At 33.0% G+C, this 12,203-nt stretch overlaps 1 protein-coding gene across 50 annotated transcripts in view; it reads left to right on the top strand.

Annotated features, from left to right (window-relative positions):
• LOC145303484 (uncharacterized) overlaps window positions 1-12,203 on the top strand; it is a 578,993-nt gene that overhangs the window by 256,701 nt on the left and 310,089 nt on the right. For 49 of the 50 annotated variants that reach the window (XM_080144904.1, XM_080144871.1, XM_080144856.1 and 46 more), the window contains 5 exons: window positions 139-165; window positions 439-474; window positions 4,926-4,949; window positions 5,094-5,657; window positions 12,011-12,037. In XM_080144904.1, coding sequence (XP_080001030.1) covers window positions 139-165; window positions 439-474; window positions 4,926-4,949; window positions 5,094-5,657; window positions 12,011-12,037 — 678 coding nt within the window. The remainder of the gene's footprint in view (window positions 1-138; window positions 166-438; window positions 475-4,925; window positions 4,950-5,093; window positions 5,658-12,010; window positions 12,038-12,203) is intronic. The other variant, XM_080144905.1, reaches the window with a different exon arrangement.

Here is a 12,203-nt window from a genome sequence, read left to right as displayed (position 1 = left end):
AGGAATTTCATGTAAGCACTATCATTGTTGGCCAAAATATGTCAGTATTTATATAATGGCTGACATAATAAATCGACATGTACATGTATACATGTTTCGTTTCAATAATTTAATATCTGCCATCCCTTGTTTTAACAGGTTATCAAGAACGCCTAGACTACATAAGTAAGTGTCCTTTTTTGTGTTTCTTTTTAACAACGAATCTTTTGATATTTTAATATTTCGCTTATCTTTTGAGAACACTTAATAAATATTGAATTATTTGTTATTAATAAGCTTATGGACAAGCTGTCCCTACCAGGCATTGTCCGGGAATCTTTTTACTTTACTAAATGAATAATAGTCGGATTGGGTTTTGTAAACAATTTACACATTTATATATTTGTCGTAACTAATTTCACATTCAAATGATTTTGATTTGTTGTAATTTATTTGCAGGGAATGAAGAGGTTTTCTCCAAGTATAGAGAAAACGGTATGTATAATATTGCTCGTATATTTGTATTCTGAAAGTTAGCCTGCCATTTATTATCCTTTTTAGTGTGTGATAAATCTAATCTGTTAAGCCATTTGTCTATATTTGTTTACGATTAGATGGATAATCGTTTTTTTTTCAAGAACAAAAAGAACGCCAGTTTACAATTTTCATAATTATACAAAAATCATGATAGCATATAATGAAGTTCATTCACCAGTTTTAATTAGATTACCAATATTAAGAGACATATCATCCGTATATATATATATATATATATATATATATATATATATATATATATATATATATATATATATATATATATATATAAAGATAATTTGATAAACGGCTGTGTGTCTATGATTATGTGAAGAATAAATTTAATAGGTGAAAAAGAAGCTGATTAAATGATTATATATATATATATATATATATATATATATATATATATATATATATATATATATATATATATATTAAGATAATTTGATAAACGGCTGTGTGTCTATGATTATGTGAAGAATAAATTTAATAGGTGAAAAAGAAGCTGATTAAATGATTATATATATATATATATATATATATATATATATATATATATATATATATATACACACACACACATATATATATGTATATATATATATATATATACATACATACATATATATATATATATATATATATATATATATATATATATTAAGATAATTTGATAAACGGCTGTGTGTCTATATATATATATAAATATATTATTTATTATTTGGGGGCAAACAGTTACATATGGCCGCTACAAATAGTCATCTGTTTCAGTCAAAGAGATATCATCAGGCGACCTGAAACTTCTCGACGGCAAAAAGAAAAATGGGATAGATAAGAGAGAAATTAAAAAAGAAAAATGGAGCTCTTCAAAAAAGTATAAAAAGTTCATAAGGAGTTTATAAAAAATTGCGAGCTCTCTAAAAAAGAGGATAGAAAGAAAACGGGATAAAAGAAAGGGGGGGAAGATCGCATTAGGACCTATTGGAGATTATTCAAAACTTTTCACAACAGAATGTAAATTTGAAATAAAAATGGGTCATAATTTTACTGGGGCTGTGCGTTGTATAGGAGGATGGTGTGGGGGGGGTTCTACTTATATTAAACGTGTCTGGGTAAGAAAAGGGCTATGCACATGTGTGGTTTTACTACGAGAGTTACGTGTCGTTATGCGTTAAGTTAGGGGTGGGGGGATTGACTAATACAGACATATTCATGTTGAGGCACACATCCGTATGCATACATACGTACCAAATATACAAATACATACACACATGTGCGAAAGCGACACAGACATACACACGTAAATATATACATAAAAGCTATATCTATAAATATACAGATAATCACAGGTATACAAATATACAAATACGTACAAATATACCGATATACACACATATACAAATATACACACATGTACATCCATATACTTATACATATATATACATATATACACACATACACATATGTATAGACATATACAAATACAGATATAGATACACAAACACACACAAACACACAAACACATATACATACATATATATGTATATACATAGACACACACACATATAAATACATATATATATATACATCAGCAAATACATATATATATGAACATCTACATATATATGTATGTACACAATAAATATACACAGACGGGCGTCTAGCAAAATAAACCTACGTCTATTATACAGACATAAGTATATATTTAATTAAATAGTATCAGGATATTAAAAATTAAAATGGATTATATTGAAGATAAAATTTTCGATTGAAAACTATTATGGAATTATTAAGGAATTATTTAGAAAATTAAATGTAAATATGAAAATATATGCATATTATTAATAATAAGAATCTTTCATGCGTATACTCTTCAGAAAACATAGATTTTCTTCTTTTTTTTGCTGAGAAAGAATTATGCGTGACAATTTAATATCGGAAAAATGGAATTCCATAGAACATTAAGCATTGCGTATTTACCGCGGCTGCCATTTTTGGAATTCATTTTTTCTGACGAGTATGCGCATGAAAATATTTGATATTGACATAATAATAATTTGAATGCTTCTGTATAACGAAACAAATCCGTAAAAAATATGCCGAATTTTGTTTAAATGTTGAAAGGATTTAGTTAGAAGAATAAATATTTGAAACTTGGAACGTAGCTATACTTTTATTATTTTATATATGCTCTGTGATTTTACTAACATTGAGCTTATAAACTAAGAAGATTGGTCTACGCAAAATACGCAAAGGTTAAAATATAATTGAAAAAGCATATTTTCAAAAAACACACACATACACACACACACATATACATATACATATATATATATATATATATATATATATATATATATATATATACATAAAGAGAGCTCCTTCATCAGTCTTTGACAGACTATGGATACCCACGAAGGGGTGCCTGTGTGTGAAATGTTTGTGGCAGGTGTACAATCTCCAACCACACTGCTCCTGCCTTGACATTGTTATGCCAGTCGTGTATATATATATATATATATATATATATATATATATATATATATATATATATATATATATATATATATATAACCTTCAACCTTTAGAAGTGTGACATTTACAACTGAATTTTATCTAGTACTTATCTGCTACGCCACGGGTCCTTGTGAAGTGTCTTGTCTCAGTACGGGCGATGAGCAGATTATAATTGCGAATTACTGAAGACATCTACCTGGTTATGGATGACGGAATGAGAACATGAAAACAATCGTCCTCTGTTGAATACGGAATTATTCTTAAAATTGAAAGAAGTGGATAAACGTAACAGCGCCCGTGCAAAGAAAAACACTATAAAAACGCGTGTGCACCAACCGGTAATTATATTCAGGACGTTCAAGAGCACATTCAAAATGACATCCAAGAGGACTGAGGTCAGACAAAGAGCATGATCACTGTTTATTTAGTTAAGTATCCGGAAATAATTGTTGTTGTTACTAAAAAAGGGGGTAGAGTTATTACTTGTCCTATGTTCCTTGCGACGTAGACTGTATACAGTGTGTGGGTGCCGTGTGTAAAGGTGTACCACGTTACACAAAGAAATCGTTACACAATATTGGATATCACAAAAGAAAAATCACATATACAGAACAAAAATGAAATGTCAAAATATTCATAAGAAAAAAATAGGAAATTATCTGGGAATATAGCACAAATCATTAACTGTAAAAGATTCAACCAACGAGCAAACAGAATTGCCAGAATTTTTTATGGATATCGCTCCAGACAACTCATGAAACCACTACATGTAAGGAGCTGAAAAATAGTTCTTCAAGATCAAAAACTTGTCAACGATAAGTGTTAGATGGAATAGATTCTGACCCAGAAAACAGCAATTTTTCCCTCTTTGTCAGAAGCGTCACTCCTGGAATGTAAGGACTAAAGGACAAAATAAGAGAAGCCAGAGTTATCTGGTTGCCAAAAGTGAACCTAAGATCCATTTTCTACTCTCCTTAAATTATAATGTGGGGTCCAGTTAGTAAGAAACCCTTGAAACTCGAACCAGAAATAAGTCGCCAATAATATTTTCTCCGAATTAGAGATTAATGAGAAAAGATGAGGTAAATCTTGAAATATTGCTGAAAGATATTCATTAATCTGAACTCTATTCGAAGCATTATAAAATGGATGATTTGAAAGAGCTTCTTGCACAGGTACTTTCGAGCAATTTTGGGTTATTGAAAAACTGACGATCTTTCTAGCAAAGAATGATTATTCTATTCTTTCTTCTGGTGATAAGTGATAGTTGATATAGCACTCCGAGTGGAAGAAATAACTAATAAACTTGTAATCATAGACAAATAACCTGAATACATTACAAACGATGATTATTCCATTTTTACTTATATGACATACTGAAATTAATATGACAAAAAATAAAGCAAAGTAAAACAAAAAGAGTCAATATTATTATGTAATAAAACCAACAAGATTCAAGGAAAACAATAAAATATTTCAAATTCAGCAATTGCTTAATTTTAATGCTTCACTTTGAAATTTAATGCCAAACATGTCCAAGAATTCCTGGAATTCTACCAAATAATGATTTGATTTTATTTTTTTGGGAGGATTGGCATTAAATGACACTCCAAGATTTACGTACAAAACCAACGAAATTACATATTATCATCAAGAAAAACGATAAGATACTTAGAATGTTGTTTTTGTTAAATGTTCAAGTTTGATTTTGAAATAAAATACAATATTTAATGCCGAGTATATCCAAGATTCCTGGAATTGTATTGATAGAATTTAAACCGTTTCAAGTAATACAATCCTTGGATTAAACCATGCTTCTAAGTTTTATATAGTTTTGTATTTCTTTAAAATTTGCTAAGACGATTTTTTAATTTCTTTTATCCTTGCAGAACGGGAAAAAATTAGACTTCCAGGTTAGTTATTTTTTTGTTACTTGGTATCGGTGAGAGATTTTGTTTTGTTATCTGAATAAATTTTGTGCTCACTTTGGATATTTTTTAAAACTTCTAAAATTTAATAATGATCCATACAACATAATACTCTCTTATTTCAAACAGGTTATAACAAAGTCCGATTGGACATCATGTTTGTAGTTGATGCATCAACTTCTGTTGGATTATATAACTTCATGAAGGTAAAAAGCTTTATGAAGAAGGTAGTCAAGTATTTCCATATTGCTCCAAGTCACGTGAGAGTTGGTGCAATCACCTACAGCACTTGGGCAAGAGATGACTTCAACTTGAACAGCTACAAGACTCTGCATGAAGTGCTACGAGCCATTGATAGCATTCCATATGTGATAGGACAACAATACACCAATCGTGCATTGAGTTATATCAGAAAATATTCATTCACTCGCCGATATGGAACCAGACGACACGTGGTCAGTGTTGCCATTGTCATCACGAACGGCAGATCAGTGAATCTTTTGTGGACCACAAAACAGGCCGAACTCTTGAGACGTGATGATGTCAAAGTGTTTGTAGTGGCCGTTGGAAAAGTGTACGAACTCGGTCTGAGGAGAATATCAAGCCCACCACATTCTTGGTTTATTATCAGAGTACCCAACTACAGATTACTTGAAAGATATGCGTGGGATTTGGCCTACAGATTATATTGGAGTAAGTAAAACTTTTTTATTGCTTTTGAAAATGATTTTTAACAATTGCATTATTCCTTTTATGTTTACTGCTCTTTATTTAGTCCTCGCTTGTATTTCTGATTTTGTAATAAATGAATTGGCCTACGAAAGGCCATTGCTTTATATATCAATATGATTATAGTATTCTATAATTATAATATAGTAGCAGGACCCGTGTACAGGTGTTACCCGGTGGAAGCAAGGCCATAATAGATTTTGACATCCTCTCCTTGAAAACAAATTAAACTATGTTTTTCAGCCCTGTAAAATAGCAGGCACTGGCATCTGTAGCCAAAATGAAATAATTTGCCGTCCACTGCCGGGCATTGTCTCTCAGTCTCAGGTAGTGGAAGTCACCAACTGTCACTGTCCTAACTGAGGTTTACTGGCGTTTAGTGTTGGTTTGGGGCGATTATTTGCAGGTACCGGTAGTCATTGGTGGGCATGATTAGTGTCGGTCTCAAGTGAACTGCTCTGATCTGAAAGCGTCTATCTTCAACTGTCAGGCATTGTTGAGCTCTGATATCCACTGGATACTTGTGGCGAGCACTGATGGTTACTGACGGTTAGTGCTGTTTGAAGCTGTTACGTGCATTTACTGGTAGACACAGGCTGTCTTTCCAAGTGTCATTGTTAGTTCCCAGCATTCACTGTCGGCCATGACCAGTATCGGCCTCAATTGGACTGCTCCGAAATTAAATTGTCTGTATTTAATGGCGAGCACTGGTGATCATGGGCGTTCATAGGTGGTTACTTGCATTTGGTCAGTGTCGGTCACTATCAATCATGACCAGTGTAGAGCCCATTGGACTGCTATGAAATGAAATAACCTGTCTTCAATATTCGTGCACTGTCATCCATTGTATGATCTTATTATCTAGTGGCGGGCATTGTTGGGCACTGGTGGGCACTGGTGGGCACTGGCTGCTTTAACAACTGGCGCCCACTGGCTGTAACTGCTGCTAAAAGGTAGACCTGACCATATTGTACTCATGCAGAATATAGATGTATGTGAAAGTCCGTAATAGTTAACAATATGTTATTCTTTTAGTACGGCCCAAAATCTTCGCAAGTATGCTGGAAATCGAAATCGACAACCCGCCCCCCCCTAAAAAAAACAAATAAGTAAAAAGTATAAAAAAAAATAATAATAATAATAAGTAATTACGAAACCTGAACTAAAAGTCGAATAAAACTTAGAAAACGATGTAAAAATTGGTTGGCCGTAAGGTAGTTAAATCTATAGAGTAATCCTTCTAGAATGAGGAAGAATATAAAAATAAAATTACGAAACATGAGTAAAAAAAAAAAGGCGACAAAAATGCACGAATAAGAATATTTGTTTGTAAAATTAACTTGAAAGCGAAATAGCAAAGTGTTTAATCCGTTGGTTAAGTTTTACGAAAGAAAACAAATCCGAAAGGAATTCCGAATTGAGTATTGACTGAGGTAAATGTTTATGAGATGTGTTAGCGAAAAACGATCAGATAGAAAAGCAATTATTAATGAAAGCAGTTCTCGAAGACAATTACCGGAAACATATTTTTGCTGAGATTTGCAAAGTGAGGTTTATTGCGAGAAAATTCGATCCGAAGAGAAAGCCGTAATTATAATAACACACAATCTTTTATACGGTTAAACATTTTATCCCATTTTTGCTAAACACCAAATTCGTGGAGTAGTTTTAATGATTAATCAGATGTCAAGTGTGATTACACTCATACTTATGATAATGAATGCAATGCTAATGTAGGAATCAACTATATATAAAATACTACGACAGACTAAATAAGCGTTTTTCAACGATTTTACACGCTTCAATCACCATAATACCACATTCACTGCAGGGGTCGTCCTACTTCAGACTCCCAAATCGATTTTTTTTTACATACATATGAACATCTACATAAGTTTATTATTTAATTATTTACTTATCCCTGATTGATAATGTTGGAAAGACAAACGCTAATTCAAGATAAAACATTTGACTCGTGTAAACTGTGCATGAATCGTTTACTAAATGAGTAATTTGATACAATAACCAGCCACATACAGGTCACGCCGCTGAGTGCACACTGACTAGTGAAGACAGTTTCTCACCGATCCTGTACAGACATCATTAAATGACATATGCCTGACGATTTTCATTAAATTTAATAACACAATAGCTTTAATAAAATATATCAAACTCCATGATGAAAAATCAAGATAATCAACCAATCTTTACTTATATATAAAAGGCACTCTGTGTGTGTGTGTGTGTGTGTGTGTGTGTGTGTGTGTGTGTGTGTGTGTGTGTGTGTGACAGAGAGACAGAGAGAGAAAAGAGAGAGAGAGAGTTCTCTATGGACGTCAAAATGGTTGAACTGATTTTTGGAAATTTCACACAAATACACTTTATGTGCCTGGGAGTGTTCTTAGATAGGTTTTGTAACCCAATACATCCGAAAACCATCGTAAATCAAATAAATACCATTAAAACAGGAACAGTCTGATTCTGAAACAGCTGCGCCGATTTTTTAAAAAGAATTCACAAGAAGGTATTTGATGTGTCTGGGTGTGGTTTATGAGTAGTTTTTGTATTGGAATGCGTATGATAAGTATCATAAATCGATAATCGAAAAAAATCTCATAAAAGAAGGAAGTCCGATTTTCACCAAAGTAAACACTTTTATATAGCCTAGCATTACAAGCGCATTTGATAAATTTTACCACCGCACAAGCAGACAAGTCCAGCATATAAAACCAACAGTAGGTTTTTGATAAAATATGGGCGAAATGAATGTTTCTGTTTAGAGCACAAGTGAACCATAATACTTAACTTCTGCATTTTAAACTGTAATTCGAGTCATTATATGAAAATAATTTCATAAAATCAACAGTAGATGCTCTACAAAGCATTGTTTACTAAGTCATTGCGGGGAGGAATGTGAACTGCGGAATAGATCAATCAATCAATCAATTTGAAATGCGGAATAGATCAATCAATCAATTTGATTGATGAATGGGCGATTACACTGATTTTGATGACAATAGAAGTATTCAAAGTGTAAAACATTCGTTGATCTTCATTTAATCCTGGACAATGTCGGGTCTCCCTGCTAGCGTCCTATAAATATGATATAAATGTAAGCATAACAATAAGATAATTTCAGCATCACTTTCTTCATTCTTAACTGACGATGTTTAAAATATATGAGATAAATCAAGACAAAATATCAAGTGAATCACAGCATTAACTGGTGTAGAATATCCATGCGTCTTGTACCAAATTCTACTGAAATTCTCATGGATAACTCTGCTCTCGATGAGAAATCGATTCTAAAACCTCTTGGTCTTTCTTTCACATCAAAACTTTCTTGTCGTTAGATCCATTGCTCTTCCTGTTTCTCGTAAATCTGTTTTCTCTATCGCTCTAAGCACTTTCTCACACCTGAGACTATTCTTTATCTCTGCAAATCTACTATTAGGCCATGTATGAAGTACTGCTGTTTCATTTTAGTGTTCTTGATAAAGTGCCGAAACATATCTGTACCCACACCCTTTCTTCTTCACTGCAACTCCCTATCACGGATGTGATGCTGCTAGTCTCTGCCTGTTTTATAAGTACTATTATGACAATGCTGACAGAAAGATGTATAGACATGCAGAAAGATCTCTGTGTTTTATTGATTTCTCAAAAGCCTTTGATAAAGTAAAACATGAAGATCTATTCCAAATTCTAAATCAATTAAACATTAATGGGGGAAGACCTTAGAATTCAGAGCAACCTCTACTGGAGACAAAAGGCGACAGTTAGAATAGATAGAGAGCATAGTGTGGAAACAGTAATAAGAAGAGGAGTCTGCCAAGGATGTGATTTTATTCAACTTTCATAGAAAAAAACATACTGAGAGAAACTGAGATCATCAAAGGAATAAGTTTGGGTGGACACAACATTAATAGCACAATCTGAAGAGACCTTCCAACACATACTAGATACTGTGGTAGAAGCAAATGAAAGTAAAGAACTTGCTTTAAACATCTCAAAAACGGTAAGCATGGCAGTATCAAAAACATTCAAGCTTCAACATGCAAGTCGCGGTGTACCAGTTAAACAAGTTAAATTTAAATATCTGGTCTACTGAATCGCATCTAATGGATGATGCACTACTGAAATACAAAGTTGCATAGCCACAGTCAAAATCGCCTCCAAGAGATTGCCACTAATCATGACAAACAGAAACATTAAAATAGACACCAAATTCAGAAAACTCCGAACGTATGTATGATCTGTTCTATTATACGGTTGTGAGTGCTGGACAATCACCAACAGCACAAGGAAGAGACTAGAGGCAACTGAAACTTGGTTCTTGAGGAGAATTTGGAAGATATCCTGGACCGAAAAGAAAACAAACCAAAAGGTATTAGAAATGGCGAACACAGAAAGGTCTCTCATAAGAACAGTACGAAAAAGACAAATGGGGTTCATGGGCCTCATTTGTCTACAGAAAAAGTTGAATAGAGCAGATTAATTTGAGGGGAAAGATCGTGGGTCGAAGAAGCAGAGGACGAGAGCGAGAAACATACGTTGACAGTCTGAATACCTGGGCAGTATAAAAAATGATGAGCAACAATGAATTCATAATTACATTAAGGGAGAGAGATAAATGGTGAGCCATAGCTGTCAATGCCTGTACCAGACAGGACACCACTTGATGATGATGATGATGATGATGATGATGATGATGATGATGATGATGTGTTCTTCAGAATTGTCTGGTTTATTTCCTGCTTCCTTTGTTTCATCTTGTTTAACTTGTTGTTCTAAGTGTCTCCATCAGTTCTCTCTTTTGTAATACGGTTTCCTGTTCCAGTAACTTCTTTTCAAGAACTGCAAGCTTATGGAACTCTCTTCCTGCTTACTATTTCCTTCCTGTCTCTTTTCAAGACTAAAGTCAATAGGCATCTCCTGTCTTTGTGATTATCATCTTTCGTCCTTGTCAGCTTCTTACATTAAGTGGCTTCCCACATTGTATGGAGCAATTTCCATAAAAAAACAAACAAACTGAAACATTTGATAAAACGAGCAGATACACTAAATAGGTTGATTATCGAAGGTGGTTTCACACTAACATCTTACAGACATTGTTAAATATACTCCCAGTGGTGATTATCGTACACCAAATATTACATCAATTGATCAATTATTTTTATTTTTAAATTAAAAATAATCAAATTTTATGGCTAAATTACGAGCGGTAATCTCACGACTCCATCTTGAAAATATTCTGAAAGAACCAGGAAGATAACTCCAAAACGAGATTTTAGAAAGCTATTCTTAACATGGGGAGCAGGGCATTGGAAAAACACATATTTTCTTAAAATAATCTATAAAATTATAAAACTCTGTGGACCGTCCAACCGCCCTTGCTTGCACCTCGTTTATCAAAAACATTGCTGTCATGGAAACCAGCTTGTATTTAATAAAATTCACACTCCTTTCCAGAATCCAATCTTATTGAGTACAAATGAACTTCAGTCTTTGCCTTACTTGTAGATATAGTTTCAATCATGAAACTGTTTTGTTATGTTTTGGTTTCGGTTTCGATTCTAACTGATGGCACTCAAATTATTTTTTTTTTTTTACTTTTGAAATCATGACTATATATTGATTGGTTGGTTGCTTTTGTTTTACGGCATATCAACCCTTTTCGGGTTATTTAACGCTGAATCCAAAGATTTCGAAGAAAAAATTTTTAATAGAATATATTTGTTGTTTTCAAGTCAGTTTCTATTTAACCCATAGTTGGAACCCTAACAGGTACTACCACTCTGGGTCAGAGTGGACCTGGGAGCAATGGCAATTAAAGGGTGGCTCCACACTCCCTAAAACCCACAAGCTGGGGCTTCACCATTGGATATAGTTTAAGGTCATATCCAGGTTCCCCATTTAGGGACTTTTACCCTCTGCAGGGGGGGGCAGTCGGTGTATTCTAATGCCCCACCGACAGGGCCGACTATATATTGAGTACAATATAAGATGAAATAATTGACTATAATAATAAATACGAAATATGCATAAATTAAAATATTATATTAAAGCGTAGTTTACAACCGGGCAACGCTAGGAGCCCCTATTAATTTTCTTTAAGAAATAAAACTACTTTATCAATTTATGTGATTTTTGGTGTCTGATTTTTTTTTCCAGTACGGGCATGTACATCATACAGATTTTATTTTATTTTGTTTTTTTTCGTAGGGAAGAATTCCTGACAAGCACCGATTTTTATTTTTGTATTAGAAAAACGAATTTTGTTTTGCTAATCCATCGTTTGTTTTTCACTTTTGCAGGTTATAACAGAAGATGGGACTTAAAAGGTTAGTCATGTTTTTAATTTAATTTTCTTTTCTCCAAATATTCGTAATCCACATGTGATACATAAAAGAAACAAATCTTTGGCAAAATTATCAATTTAATTGCATTTAAATTGCATGTAAATGCATAAAAGGTTTTATTTATTCTTTTTTTTTACAACTCGGTCTG

The sequence above is a fragment of the Euprymna scolopes genome, chromosome 19 (genome assembly GCF_053919585.1).
Source record: "Euprymna scolopes isolate OS-2025 chromosome 19, ASM5391958v1, whole genome shotgun sequence".
Taxonomy (NCBI): Eukaryota; Metazoa; Mollusca; class Cephalopoda; order Sepiida; family Sepiolidae; genus Euprymna; species Euprymna scolopes.
This window is presented reverse-complemented; position numbering and strand designations above follow the sequence as displayed.